Source organism: Hyperolius riggenbachi, chromosome 3 (genome assembly GCF_040937935.1).
Source record: "Hyperolius riggenbachi isolate aHypRig1 chromosome 3, aHypRig1.pri, whole genome shotgun sequence".
In the NCBI taxonomy this organism is placed as follows: domain Eukaryota; kingdom Metazoa; phylum Chordata; class Amphibia; order Anura; family Hyperoliidae; genus Hyperolius; species Hyperolius riggenbachi.
The window spans coordinates 242,447,531-242,463,926 of NC_090648.1; the positions used below are offsets into that span (position 1 = coordinate 242,447,531).

Here is a 16,396-nt window from a genome sequence, read left to right on the forward strand (position 1 = left end):
CGGTGTAGTATTTGGCTGAGCTGGATACTCTCAGTTGATTGCTGTTGTGTTCCACTCTATTGGGATGTTCCCTCTCCTCCTTCTACCCACCATCATAGACATGAACACGCTGCTTGTTTTGAGCTGTGCATGTCTGTTCATATACACATATGTTGTCATGGTTGCTACATTTTTAATTGGATGTCTAATGACAGCCAATTGAAGGTTGTGCTAATTGTAATAAAAATAAGTAGTCAAATCTGTAAATGCTCCTAGATACCCTGCAAAACTCTACCCAAGGAAAAAACTATGCAAGTACCCCAGCTGTAAATGACCAAGAAGTCATCATCACCACAAAACCTGCTTTAGTAAATGTTGGCATGGTAATCTGTGTCAAGCAGTTTGCTGCTTATGCAAGAGTGTAGAAGAAAGAATATTATATACTCACTAGTCATTTCATGCAATATTCTGCATGTACAATCAGCTTAGATCACACCTGAGACCATAAATCAATACTTTCATATACATTTTTATGTACAGTATGTTAACATGTGTTGTAAAGCATGCACTTTTGAAACTTATGCAAGATTTTTCATTTCATGGTGGAGGCCCAGAATGAACCAGTAATATTCTGTAACTTCATATGACACATCTGTGGGAAATCATATCCATACATGTTCAGGGAAACACCTGTTAGCTCTTTATGTGAAATATTATTATCTATAACTAGTTAAATTGTGAAAAATATATTTTCCGTATTACTTTATTTAGCATATTTATTACAGTCTGTCTCCAGGCCTCTAAATATGAAGACTGAGGCCCGGTTCACACTTGCGGTTTTGCAAAAACCGCACCGGATGTCCGGACCGCACCGGAGCCGGATCGGACCTGAACCGTACGGTTCCTGTCCGGATCCGGTCCGGTTGCATACGGTTTCCGTGCGGTATGAACACGGTTGCGGTCCGGATCCGGATTCTTAAAGAGATAACAACCTGTATAAAAACAAAAAAAAATGTTGGGGTCTGGGAGGTCAGCAGAAGGGGGACCTGTGGAATCAGGCCCTCCGCTGTTTAGCACTCACCTCCACCTCCAACATGCTGCCAACATCTCCAGCTCGTGCTGCTCCACTCCAAAATGGTTGCCCATGTGTCCCCGATACAATATCGCCGCAACAATCCTCATAGGAAGTGGGGTAGAACATCCGGATTTTTTGCCAGTGTGTTGTGCGCTCTCCGGTTCTCATTGGTTTCCATTGGCCGGATGGTGCAGTCCGGCTCCGCCCCGGATACGGCTGCCGGAGGAGCCGGACCAAAAAATAGCGCATGTTGGAACGGACACCGGAGTCCGGATCCGGTCCGGCTCCGGTCCGGACGAAACGGACACATGTGAACCCTGGCATAGACTTACATTGCTATGCCGTGCGTCCGTTTCGTCCGGCCAGCATGCGGTGCGGCTCCGGCACGGCTATTCCGGATAGCCACCGCTAATGTGAACCGGGCCTGACAGAGAATATTGTATTTCCATTTAGATTGCATGAATTGAAAATATACAGTTATACATACAGAGCTGGTACCTTTTTTAGGGATTTTTGTGCTCAAGTGCAGAATGAAAAAATGCTATTTGTGATGGATGGCAGGGACACTTGTTCTTTCCTGTGACTAGATCCATGTGTTCCACTGAAATCAGGTACCAGCATGCACTGTCACACTTAGCCTGTGATGGAATGTGAAGTCTTGATACTGTGGTCAACAGAACTAACATGAACTTTGAAGTGAATCCTCACACAACATTTATTTGCTTATTCTTAGGGCTCGTTTCCACTATTGGGGTGCGAAATCGCCTGGATTCCACCGCTGATGAAATCGCATGCAGATGCGATTCCGCACGCGTTTTTCCCGCGAATTCGCATGCGAATTTGCATAGGTGAGGGTATATGCGATTTTAACCATGTCACTGCCTGTGTGAATTTACATTGGCACCTAACAAAAAACGCATGGGGAAAACGCATGCGATTTCCCTATTAAATACATTGTGTGCGATTCGCCTGCATTCCACACGCAGGCGAATTCTGCAGTGTGTTCCATGCAGATTTTCTCCGCACAATAAAATGCTCCCACAGACGCATAAGTGGAAACAGGCCCATTCACTTATATTGTCTATGCGAATCCGCATACGCAAGACACATGCAGATTCGCAATAGTGGAAACGAGGCCTTAGTTCCTTTCATTAGGAATTAATTTCTCCCAGTGTTGACTCTCTCCATCAGAACTTGTTGACAGTGCACTGCTTGAATATTTGACCTTGCTGTGTCCCTAATGTATTTGAAGCAAACAAGAAAACAAAAACAACAAACTTCTATCAACTTCTATCAGGGAATTAACTGATCACGGTTGAAAATATTCCTTTGACAAATTGTTTAGTTTTTAAAAAGCAAGATGGCAGCCCCCATAAATGATTCTGCTGCTTTGGCTAGAGAGGAGAGAGGACATCCTGTTATTTAGCTATGTAGGACATAGCAGATAGGGGCTCAAGTGGAGGAACATTTATCATTAATTATGAAATGAGTATCAATAAATAGTGTGTTGCTCCCAGAAGCACATGGAGCGAAAGGTACTTGTCTTTACATGTAGGTGAAATCTCCACTATCGTTCTATCTATGAAATGCGTGCCATGCAGATGGAAGATTATCTCTATCAAAGCGTAATACCTTTGTCTAGAAAATATAAGATTATGAGACGTGCAGCCTTTTGTTTACATAGCTATTCATACCTTAAGTCAGTGATAAATGCATTAAACCTGCTAATACTTTTCCAGCTGAACACGAGACTTGCAGATTGTTTCTTAAGATCTAGCAGAATATATGCAATGTAATAATCATCTGACCGATAATGCAGTCCTTTTGTATAATATTTTACAATAATAAACACAGTTTTTGTAGCTTAAGGCAGGGGTCACACTTATTGGCTTTCGTACGCGTTTTCTGCACAGAAAAACTGACTTCAACTGAGAACTCATGTTAATCAATAAGCAAGGTCACACTTTAATGCAGATTTCGCACGCAGAAAAAAAAACTGACATCTTGCGCAATTTGTCAGTTTTCTCTATAAATTACATTAACTGCTGTAAGGCAGGGGTCACACTTGTCTTTCAGTTTTCTGCAAAGTGTAGAAAACTGAAAGACAAGTGTGACCCCTGCCTAAGGGTTATTTGGAGGCTTCTGGAATTTCTTTTTCATTCATTAGACCCAAAATCTGGGGGGCTGGACCAGAAGTTTGCAGTGGTTAAATCAGTTTCAGGAACTGCAACGCCTAGTTAATTAACTGTTGGTGCAAGTGTTTCAGTTAAGCTTGCTGGCATCACTCATATAAGTATCATTCATTACTAATTAAGGCCAAATCAATATTCGGATCAAAGACCAATTATGCTAGTTCCTAATAGATTTGTTTTAAATATTCAATGTTTCTGTGGAATTTAGCATATGATCTTTAAAAAAACCATTGTACAGTGTATTTTATCCGCATACATTTACCATGTGATTACCATGCAAAGGGATTTCCATGGCTCAGAAATGATATCAGATTAGATCAGTGGTCCTCAAACTAAGGCCCGCGGGCCGAATGCGGCCCGCCTAGGCTTTTTCACTGGCCCCCAAACACAAAATGTATAACTTATAGATATGACCCCCACTGTGCTATTTATAGATTACCAATGCTGGCACCACCCATCCACATATTGTAGAAGCCAGCAAGCAGTCATTCGCTGGCTTCCAATACAATTCTGCATCAGGTGACACTGCTGAGTGTCCAACTGAATGGCAGGTTGTCACTTGGGTATGCTTCACTGCCTGGTGCACAAAGACGTTCTTTGGGCATGCATGACTGAATGGCTGCTGCTGGGAGTTCTCCTCTGGGCATGATTGGGGGGAATATATACCTAGACTCAGTGTAGTGTTTTTCAACATCATTTTATGTAGGTTCCGGCTCCCCGGCAGTCTGAAGTATGTTGACCCAGCCCTTGACTGAAGGGGACCACTGGATTAGATGATGAATGAGCAAAAAATTTAGCACAGAGCCATATTTATCAATAGGAGCACTAGGTATGTGCCTAGAGGCATCAGTACTGCAGAGGCTGTTGGCTCCCACAAGCCCCCACACTATCTCCAGTCGCACTGAGAATTGCAGTAGCTCTAGCCACCCAGATGTGGCCTTTATAACTGGAATGGAAGAGAGGTAGAATTTATTCCCTGGCATATTTACATGGGGTGGAGCTTGAAGGAGCTGAGCTTTTGGTTCATATAGACTCCTGATACTTAAATCTGGCCTTGAGAGTTTTCAGGTCAGGCTCTGTGGTGGCAGTTCCATAAATGGAAGCACTCAGCTTAGCTGCATAACTCTAGTTTGTGGAAAGGGGCAAGAGAGCTCTGAACGAATACTGATGATGCTAGCTTAAACAAGGCCTCCTAACTCGCCTGATCATTTTCCCCATGATGTCACTGTTCTGGTAGTGTATGCCAGGGAACCCGTACTTAGCAGATCATTACCTGATATGGTTGAAAGCGGTTAAATCAGACGACTGTCATCTGGTGTTTGTAGACACTTTTAGTGTGGGTATAGGAGCCCGGCTGCTTGACATGCTTACATTATACAATGGCTGAAGTCAAGTGCAGGGGGATTTAGAAAACAGTAACTTCTCTGCACAGGGTTGGCTGTTTGAAGTGAACACAGACTTGTGTCAAGACCCTTTTACACATCTCCAAGTGTAGTGTTCACTACTGTATCCAGCTGCACAAAATAAAATGAAAAAAAAAAAAAATCACACAGCAATCCCTTTATTGTTAAAGCGGACCTGAACTTCAGAACTTTCTCTCTGCTCTAAAAGATACACAGCAGAATAATAAACTTTAAAGAAAAACATTTCATTGTCACAACTAAAACAAATCCTGAAATAAATCTGCACTATTTCTACTTTCTGCTTTCATGGAGCAGACATATTGTTAACATCCTGTGCTTTCAAAAGAGCTTATCTGCCGTGGCAGTCATGTGACACAGGGGAGAGATCGCATTACAACTTGTGATCAGACACAAATGAGGGGGAATTAGACAGGCTAAACTCACTAAATACATACAGGGTGCATTTATCTATGTTTTCCTTCTGTCCTGTGCAAGATTTCAGGTCTACTTTAACCCTGTCATATAGCGTTAATTAAGTCATTATTGATTTACAAAGCTGATCATACTTCCAGAAGATTAAATGTTTGTGGTAAGGTCTGCTTTAAATCTAAATGATGGAAAACAGCATATTGGTCCTTTGAGATTTAATCCTTAGTATTGGTCAATCCATAATTGACAGATTAATTTGACCATAAGTGGCCTCAGAACATCTCACAAAATCTGATGGTTGTCCACAGAAAATGTGCATGAATTATGAGGCATAGGAAATTCATACTATTAGCATTTCAGAATGTATTAGGAAATGCTTCATTTTTGTGAAAGGTGGGTTTGAGTGAGAGACAGTTCAGCGGTGCAAAATATACTGTTATTATAAATATGTTCCCTGCAAATTATTTGTAATAAATGTGAACAGAAGTCAGACAAAGAAAGCAGTCCAGCTTATTGCAAAGTCACTAAGATAACTATGCTTGAAGTCTTTAGCTAGCCATACACTACTCTATGTGGCCAAGAGATAGATCCCTCAGATAGAATAGAATAGAAAATCTTTATGATAATCTGATCAGATAGGGGAAATATCTGATCAAATCCATCCACACTTAACTCAGCATGAAATCTGTGAAAAGTCTATCAAACCGCATTGTTGCAGTGTTTGATGCAATGCTATGGGCCATCAATCTGCCGTCACTCCTGACCGGACACCAATCAATCAGTATGCTTTGTCTGGTCTGATTGACCAATTCATTCGATTTAGGCCAAAAATCAATCTAATGATTGATCAGGACAGCATGTTGGGGTGTTGATTTCTAGCAGATTTGATCGAAATAATCAAATCGGCCAGAAGTCGACTTAAAAAAACGATTAGTATTGCAACTTTATTGTTAACAATAACAACATTTTATGTATACAGTCAATAAAATTGTTGAACAGGTGCCCAATGTTTATCTGTGTCTGTGTTTGCAGCACAGGAGGAGGAGGAGCGCATTGCAAGCACGTAATGCGTGGTAGTGCCATCCCCACAAACATTAATGCTAGAGATGGTTTGTTCCTCCTACATAAATTCCTCTCATGTAGAATTTATGGAGAAATGTGTGATCAGCTTGTAGTCCTCTGACAGGCCAGTCAGTGAGTCATGTGATCTTGTCTCACGTCTGCTTCTTTTTAGGCTAATACAGGAAGTGAGACATGAGGAATTGTTTGCAAACAAACAATCACAGACACACAACTTGATGACATGATAAAGTCTTCTTCATCAGGACTGTCAAAATGGTGGCCTTGTCAAAATGTCAGATCTTAACAGTAGTACACTGACTTTTTTAAGGAACCTTATTTATAATTTGGAAACATTTGGACAACGGTTGTGGGATGCCTGAATGGGCATTGGGCGTCGGGCGTCAACTAATTTCTGGAGCCAGTCCTACCTGGAAAGGGTGATGATGATGATGGTGTCAGAGTAAACGGCTTATGTTGATTACATTTAATACACACCAGCTGGATATCATATTTATTTGTGCTAATTGACTGGTGAGTTTTCTTACTGTTCCACTGATCTTCTTTTGTTGTGGCATATAATGGTCTTTCCTATTATTTACCTATGTGGTTTTGGTGATTGCTTGCGGTCTGTCATGGTGGACTGTAGTATTAGGTATTTTATCATCATACTAGTTGATCAGATGTGATTATTTCTTTCAGATGTGTTCTCATATATTGTTGTTTTGATAAATGGGGCCAGATATGTTGTGCAATAGATTCCCAGCAAATTAGATCAGAATGATCAAATCTGTCACAAATCGACTGGGAAAAATCCATGTGTGCATGGAAAGCTTATTGTCTGTACAGAAGAAAAGCAGTCCTTTCTGTTAAGGCCCCCACCCATGCTAGATTGATGTTGCCCGACGGGTATCGGGACCCACTCTTTCAGGTGACATTGATGGGGCGAGCGGCAAGCACAAAGCTATTGGCCTTCCTTCAACTGAGTTGATCCACCCGGCGGATCACTGGCCTGGCGTCAGTTGAGGGTTGCTGTACATTGTTTCAGGTAGTGAAAATCTATTGCCTGATAGTAGTTTTGGTTTAATGTAACCAACAATCTTTCATATGAAAGATCTGTATGTAAATATGTAGGCATGCCTTGGATAAATATGTAGATTCTGCAGAGAAATAGAGTGTAAGAGACCTCCGCCAGGATTCCTGCCAGAGGACAGTTCTGTGTCGTATGTGGGTACGAGGTTTTACTCCATGAACAGCAATGTAGTGGTTCACTTTAAGCTCTGACTTTTAGTTTCAGTCTTATGAATGGCAACAGTATACTGTTTGCTGTAAAACAATTATACATTTAAACCAGAATTAGAAATCAGAATATGAATCATAAAAACGTATATTCGCCAAACACGACTGGGTCATGCCTGGAATTTGGTCCTTTGGGTGGAGACGGTGTTTGCTTTCGAACTCAGGTCATTGGATGTGTTTGAACCTAGGAGTCGGGTGCAGGATACACTTTTGACTTCTGTGCCATCAATGTAGATTGGAGGTGGGTTGGGGGCATGCTTCCTGGAGTCAATGATCATCTCTACAGTTTTGGCTGTGTTCAAGACCAGCCTGTTCTCCACACACCAGTGGCATATTCAGTCTGCTGACGGTAGGCCTACTAGTCAGTCTTGTTGACAAGGCCAACCATGGTGGTATCATCAGCAAATCTGATGGCCTTGACAGAGTCTGCAGTGGCTCTACAGTTATTTGTGTAGAGGGAACAGAACCGGTGACAGGATGCAGCCTTGTGTTAAAAAGGGCGCAGCTGTAATTTGGGTGCTGGGAGAGACGCTAGTAGAATATTGGTAAAATTACCAATATTGGACTATTGGGCAGTGGCTAATTCTGATAGTAGGACATCAGTAATTGTTAAGAATAATTTAACATCGCCTAACTTTACCCTCTTCTCACACTAACCTGGCCTCTGTTGACGCCTAACACTAACCTATTTCCTTCGCCATATTCTCCGCCAATATCTGTGCCACCTTCGCTGCTACACACTCCTTCCGCCAATATCTCTGCTGCCTATTACCGCTATTTATCAGGCACCACCAGCACCCAAATTAACCCTGGGTGCCGATATAGCCGCATTTAACTTAATGGCCTATGGAGCCCCCATTTTATTGCTTAGCCGTTGGTGCTCAGATTTACTGGTTTGGTAAATAAAACCCCAAATTCTTCTCTCATCTTTCTCATTGGTTCCTAAGTCTGCACAAAGCTGGAAGTAGAACTTATTGCCTCCCTTTAAATCTCCAATTACTTTAGTAGGTCTATTGTGATGACAGAGTCTTTCCATGAGGATGAAAGATCCAATGCATCTGCAGAGATCCTGGATGTGCATGGATGAGGTCTGAAGTAACATCTCTAAGGGCTTTTTCATAGGTGTTTTTTTCCACATTTTTAAACATATGTGTTTGGCAAATACACAAGCACTTTGCCGCTGAACCTCACTGTAACATATCACATTGTGTTTATGCTTGTGGGGAATTCTTTAAGCACAGTGGTGTATGCAGCTTACGTAAAAAATCCATGCGTTCTAATTACCCACGTTATGCAAGGACAAACATCAAAGCTTCCAGCCAGGTTTGATAGTGGAAAACTAATAGATTAGGATAAAGCCAGGCAGCTTTCACAGTGAAACATGCAAAGTTACAGAACAGTGACCAGACAAAACAGCAGAACAATCACATGCATTTGTAACCACCAAGTACAGAAGCCCCTCTTTAAGGTACAGCTTGTGTGTGTGTGTGTGTATGTGTGTGTGTGTGTGTATGTGTGGTTGTAGTTGTAGCAAGTGAAGGAGGAATTTAGTCTGGGACTGTAGATCCTAGTGGAAGATTTACTCTTAAGCATGCACAGGATTTGGATGATGGGCGAGCTTTACAAATATCGTAATGATCATTACCCAATGTGTCCTTAAGCGTCATGGTTGAGCAATGATTATTTAATGCCTGTGTGTAGCAGGCATTTGGGCATAACCATTAGAGGGTGTATAGGGTGTGTAGGCACAGCTCTCCAGTCTCCCAGCTGGCGTGCATAAACTAGTATTAGGAGGGAGCAGTGTGGATTAGAGATGAGGAAAGAGAAAAACAAGGAGAGAGATAACAACTTATATCAGGAAAACCAGTGGTGATTGGAAAAAGTTTTTATAAGTCTCTCTAATCAAGCTTCCATTCCTGGGGCTGGTCAGCGAGGCCTGTCTGCTGGTGTAATAAGCAGGAGATGGTCATCCAGTGTGCACAAAAACAATCTCATGGAAATCATATGCCCACCTTGCTTATTATCACTTATTACAAAGCAATAGGCTACTCTACAACTAGCACCAAAGTATCTCGAACTCTTCTAGCATTTTATGTTTTCTTCTAGTCACAAAGAGACCAGGATAATATATCATAATTTATTTATATAGTGCCAACAGCTTCCGCAGCGATGTGCATAGTACAAAACCAATATTAGGGAGCACAGATACACGAGAAGGTCAAAACTCTGTACAACCAAGACATACAAAAACACAAAACACAAGTACAAATAGATACATTGTTGATGTGTGGGCTAAGACATCAACAAATACTGGATACCACACGGATTATGAAGTAATGCAAGTCAATGGGCTAGGCAGTAAGGGTGGACTGACGGGAATCCCAATGATGTACTTCCTGCCCAGCAGGGAGTACGTCACTAGCCGGGGGCGGGCTTATGCAAATGTATATGACCCTTCATATGCTTCTCTGCAGTGTGGCTCAGTCATATGGAGCCTAATTTTTGCAGTGTGATGCAGGGCTTGCACTGCTAAGCTTAGGTGTAAAGCCGGCCTGATGGTTTCCAGGCTCTGAGCATATCACTGCGGTTCTCTAATACTCTGTTTATGAAGATTGGTACACACCATAGATTTTCTTTGACTGCAATTATGATTTGTCATCATTTTGGGTTATTCGCCTTCTGTGTGTACAAGTATCCCCCAATGTAGGTGGTTTCCCTTTCACCAATTCTCCAACTCTGCAATCATTTAACTATGATGGAAATGCCCGTAGAGGCAAGGTCCATGATGCATGTGCATACACTATATAAATGCTTATACACAATGGCTGTATATGGCGTAGTATGTGACTTGCCAAAACAACCACTGTTTTCTAACAGTGTTCAATAATGTTTATTGATGCGTTATAGGCTTTCATGATTTTACTGGCTTTAATCAGAGAAATTCTTGTGTGTTATTTTTATGTTTTAATCTTTGATATTACTGAATGAGATCAGTCAATACTTGCATGTAATATAGAATGATAATAAGCAACATTGTAACGTTGAACCTGCCCAGGCAAGATATAACTAGACTGGAGTTGATCTTCTGTAAAGTATCAAGGCTTACTCCCTCACTTGAATTTGGTAGGAAATATATTTCTCTATAAGCCCTTTCTTAGCGTAAAACAGCAAAGATGGTCAGTTCGTGCTCATAAGTATAGTATTAATGGTACTGATTCACTAATGTACAGTAAAAATGCCATGCACAGACAGAACACATCAATTTTAGTAATATTAACACAAGTAACATAACTTGTATTGCACTCATAGCGCAAATTGCATTATCTGCACAACATTTGTGTTGTTATTATAACTTGTGGTGTGTACATAAAGTGAGTTGCACTGTGTGTGCAATGCATGTTACATTACTTGCGTAAGTGCCAGTAAAATTGCTATGAGCTCTGTGCCCACATCAATTTTACTTTACATAAATGAATCAACCCCTATAAGTCCAAAGTGCTACAGTGTATTTTTATGGAGGCACTCTAGAAGCCAATCAATTTAAAGTGTGTTTCACATTATATAAACAGAACAGTATTGTACATTATACAATTATATGACTTTTTATTACCTAGCATGCAAAACAATCTTCCCGTGTGAATGTGTGAATATTCAGCTAGGTTAGACTCATTAGCAGACTGTGAACTCTCCAAACTGCTTCCCCTATGCACTCTTCTCCCACGTGAGTTAGCCATGCAGGAGCTAGGAGGAGGCACCAGCCAATGTTTCACTGTAATCCTAAAACTGACCCTTCCCACCAAATCTGTGCTGCTGAAAGAGGGAAAAAAAAGAAAAGAAACTCTTTGCAGCCTGCACTGCAGCACTACAGCTCTTCAGATCCTCTTCACCAATTTATGTCTCATTCTCCACTGCTCTGTGTACTAAATAATGTATGTTTCCAACAACCACAGTGTGTTTATTAAAAAAAAACAAAAAAGGATAAACAGGAGAACAGAGAGAAATTGGGTTTTATTGCAGGGCAGGGCAATGGGTTCTACACATAGCTTTTATAAAACTGTAATGCTGGCCACCAAGAGTTAAGCCTCATCTACACAGTACACTTTTCCATCAGATCATCTGGTGATCTGATAAGAAATTGCATAGTGTATAGACGTCCAAATTGTTTCTGATCAATTTTGCGATAGATTTTGCATTGACAAGTACTCAAAATCTATTGCGATATCTACTGCAATCCAATCTGACCAGTTGGAAATGATCTAATAGATCTGTCGATCTGATTGAAAATTGTACCATGTAGATGAGGCTTTAGTATCTCTCATCAGTGGGAGGAAGAGGGTTGGGTCAGATAATCTGCTTTGTGCTGGTGAAGGAAGGAACTCCCTCTCATGTGGCATTAAAGCATCCTGGGATGCAGCCTGCCAATTAGGTACGGTACTTTCAATATTTTCATGTAAAAAGTACAAGTATGCAATGCACAAAAACCTTTATGTATTGGTAATTAATATAAATTGACTATTTTATGCACTAGAAAATAGGAAAGCGAATTAAGGACTGAAAAACAATGTTCTGTTCTCAAACATACTATTAATGCTATTGGTTGTCTGTACAGCTTATTCATTGGAACTGCTTGAAAGTCGCTCAATAAAGTTGATATTATATTGGCCATTTTCATTTGCCTCTTTTCATACTAGTCATCATGTAATTCACCAAATGTGATATCAGACAAACCTGATACACTGTGCACAGTTTCTCATATTGGTGAGAACTGCTCAACTGTATTAAAGCGGACCTCAACTCAGAACTTCCCCTCTTCCCTAAAATATAAGCAACAGCATTATAACCTTTAAAGAAAAACATTTCTTTGTTACAGCTGATACAAATCCTGCAATAAATCTGCAGTGTGTCTAATTCCTGCTTTCATGGAAGCAGACAAATGATTAACATCCTGTGTTTACTAATTAGCTACTCTGCCGAGGCAGCCAGCTGTTAGAGCTGAGAGATCAAATTACACTGGTGTTTAGTCAAAGATGAGGGGGGATTAGACAGGCTAAACTCTCTAAATACATACAGGGTGCATTTATTTATGTTTTCCTTCTGTCATGTGCAAGAGTTCAGGTCCACTTTAACAAATAATAATACAAATAGTTCTCATACTTACATACCAGGCAGTATAAGCTCAGCAGTTCATGTCCCGATAACAGAAAATATTCATTTGTTTTAAGGACTTAAAGGACAACATGAAAAATTACTTTCTTGACATAGAACTAGCAAATAAAAAATGAATATACCATTACATTTAATTTATTTGGCAGTGCTAGCACATATAAATGCGGGAACACACACATGCACATAGATAGGTGCGAACGGATATTTGGCAAGTTACTTTATAAAGTGTTTTTGCATATAGTTTATAACATGTTACAGAGTTAGCACTGCAGTTATCAGTTTCTTAGTTAATTCCTGGAGTATATGCAGCTAAATAGCTGTAAATAGTTCTTTGACTTTTTCCCTACTTGTAGTCAGCTGTGTGTATTGCCCTGAGAGTGCTGTTGCTGCTTATGTATAGGATGTAATATGGCAGTAGACTCATTACCCAGTTCTATTCAGAAATCAACCATGTGTCATCTTGTTTTCAGAAGGCAGGGAGTGTGTAAACTGCGGAGCAACCTCAACCCCTCTGTGGAGGCGAGATGGCACCGGGCACTATTTGTGTAATGCTTGTGGACTCTATCATAAAATGAATGGCCAGAACCGACCCCTCATTAAGCCTAAAAGGAGACTGGTAAGTGACACCTCACTAGTTCTGTTCTTTCTCTAATCTCCTGAGTACAGGAAGGGAGCTTTCAGCAGGAAATTGGCAACCCCACCAAAGGGCTTTCTGCAGTGGCCAAGAGGAGTGATTCCAAGGATGGAGGATTAGATGCTCTTGGTGCTGCATATCCCATTCTAACACCATCTGCCTGGGTTGTGCCTGTCACATGGATTTGGTGTTAGGCATGCATGGCATTGAGACATACAGAATGGTCTTTTTATTTCAGTCCTCCTCCTTAGACAAAACTCTGTAATGACTGCTAAGAAACTGTGATTTCTTCAGCTCATTGTTTCCGATGCATTAACATCTTCAACAAATATTAAAAAGTGCATTAAAAGTCATGTGAGGAAAAAGGGGGTGTCCCATAATACATATTAATCACCCACTGGAACTATAGCACATTCATATAGCTTGTAATCTTTACTATTTAGCTATATTTACCCTCTGTCATATTCTGGGTATTTCAAACATGCTTCTGTTTGTTGAATGTAAAGATGTTTAATAGTTAAACTGCATGCTATATTATGTTACAACATCTGGGCAAAGATTCATATGATGAGTAAGGTGTGTAAACCATTGGTTGAATCTTTTAAGGTTTTCATTTTTTTTTCAATTTTTCTCCATATAATTGGCTATGAGAAAAAATACTTTTGTTTTAGTGAGTAAGAAGCCATGTGGACATAAGGATTTTTATAATAATAATAATAATAATAATAATAATGCAACTACACATCACATTCATTATTTTCTTCTGTAGGACACAAAACACATAGGTAGCTAAGGAATGCTGTTTTAAAGCATGGCCAGTAAACTCGAAGCAGGTTGTTTCGGTGCATGGCGCTTAGTGCCGAGCATCAAAACTAGACGCCCCATAGCAGAAATGTAATGCTGTGCGGGACGCTTAAGGGTAATTCCGGGCCCCGGTGGTTGCCAGACCCCAAATTACAACTCCTTCCATGTTGCGGCAACTCAAAGTGGGAATAGTATTTAACGCCACCGGGGAGTTTTGCGGTAGCAGGGAGAGCTATCATTCGACTAGCCCTGCGCCCAACTCACCGGCGACGGGTACATATGTACGCAGTAAACTACCCTGGTTATGAGATTCCATACAGATAGCATCCAGGGTGGTAATTGAGTCATGGACTTTAGCGATGCAGGGCAAGAATGCTGGCTATTATGCCACCAAACATTATTATTATTTTACTTATTTATTTTTCCTGGTTGAACATGGGCAGATTTTTTTTTACCAAACTGTGTTACTATGGTATTTACACATTTTTCAAATCACTTTGACTGTTTACCAAAACATTTTATAGTTGCTTTATATAATTTTTTTATTTTTTTATTTCTTGTACCCAGCAGCAATTCAAGTCCTTCTACACAGTAGTTTGTTTCTAGTTGCTTGTGCTGTTGCAAGCTGGAACAGAGAAACATTTTTTGAAATGAGGGAATATGAAGAGCTTTGATTTTTTGGCAGCTGTCCCCATCCCCTCTCCCTCCTTATATGCGAAGCCAGGAAAAATCTGCCGGAAATCTGAACTCCTTAGATAACTCCCAAGCAACAATTTCCTCAAAGTAAACCATTAAGTGTGTTGTACTGCAGGGAGAAAGGACTAAGGAAACTGTAGACTATTTAGGAGGTTATATGTCATCACTTGTAAACACTGATCCGCTCTATTACAAATCTAATGCTGAAGTCATTAGCAAACTGGCATTTTAGTGGTAATTTTCAAGCTATCATTCCAGGAGACAATAAGGGGTAATTTTGGAGGGGTAATTTTCACCCTAGCTTGTGCACACTAATGCCAATAAGGCTCAGAGGAATTTATAGAAAAAATAGATTTTTTCCTGGAGTAGATGTAACTTATAAAAGCTCTGCTTCAAGGGAGAAACATGTTTTAGTTTTGGATTGTGTCGATAATGGTTACAACTCCATCCGAGCCTTCTTCCTGCTGTTGGTGTTGACATTTTTGAGAATTACCCCCAATTCCTGCCCTGCCAGGAAAGCGGTAAAAATTTACAAAACATACAAAGACAACAATAAAGAAGGGTGGGGAGAAATCAGATCATTATCAAGTTTATAATATCATCTGTCATTTCCTCTGTTTGGGAACGCCAACATTTATATCAAAGCAGTGGAAGTTTAAAAGTCAGGAAATGAAAGGAAAAGAAATTTCTCCAGTGTTTACACAGACAGCAGTTAAAACCCAGAAGATGTTATAAGCCCTTTCCACACGGTTCAAATCTGAGAAACATTTATATAAACCTTAACATGGGCATCAAATCAATCCTTAGGCCCAGTGCACACCAAAACTGCTAGCAGATCCACAAAACGCTAGCGGATGACAAAGATTAGTCCCAGTGCACACCAGGCAGATTTGCATGCGATCCGCCGGCCGCATCCGCCTGAGCATCCGCGCGGCTAATGTATTTCAATGGGCTGGTGCACACCGGCGGTTTGAGGTTTGTAGCAAACCGCAAACGTGCAGCAAGAGGCACGTTTGCGGTTTGCTAAAAACCTCAAACCGCTGGTTTGCACCAGCCCATTGAAATACATTACCCGAGCGGCTTTACAGGCGGATGCACCCGGCGGATCGCATCAAGATCCACTCGGTGTGCACTGGGCCTAACTTGGGTTCTAAGAGTCATATCACTGTGAGACAGTGCTTAGTTGTAAGCTCATCCCTCTCAAGGTGGTCACACACCATGCAAGTTATTTTCAGTCGGTCTCTTTGATTGATTGGATTATTACAAAAATCAACCCAATCCACCTACATTTTTTTTCTAAAAATTAATTGGAATTTTCCACCACAGCTGATAGCTCAAAAGAACTCTAGATTGAAAAAAAAAGCATTTAATTTTTTCATACTTTTATTTTTATAGGAAAATTGAACGTTTTGGTTGAATCATGTATGGCCACCTTAAAGTGTACCTGAGACAAACAAACATATCACAAGGATTTATACTTTCCTGGGGCTTCTTGATGCCTCCTGTAGTCCATCAGCTCCTTGGTGTCAATCTACTACCCTCCATTCTCCCGCAGTCTGCCCTGGTAAAGTCCTGGACTGAGCCAGACATGGCTCAGTCCCAGCTGCACCCTCCCCCCAATTGTGCTCCCATGACTATGAGCTTTCTGCGCATCAGTTCC

At 40.8% G+C, this 16,396-nt stretch overlaps 1 protein-coding gene across 4 annotated transcripts in view; it reads left to right on the forward strand.

The window, feature by feature from the left end:
* GATA3 (GATA binding protein 3) overlaps positions 1 to 16,396 on the forward strand; it is a 54,072-nt gene that overhangs the window by 22,506 nt on the left and 15,170 nt on the right. For 3 of the 4 annotated variants that reach the window (XM_068276061.1, XM_068276062.1, XM_068276065.1), the window contains one exon: positions 13,073 to 13,218. In XM_068276061.1, the coding sequence (XP_068132162.1) occupies positions 13,073 to 13,218 (146 nt within the window). The remainder of the gene's footprint in view (positions 1 to 13,072; positions 13,219 to 16,396) is intronic. The other variant, XM_068276063.1, reaches the window with a different exon arrangement.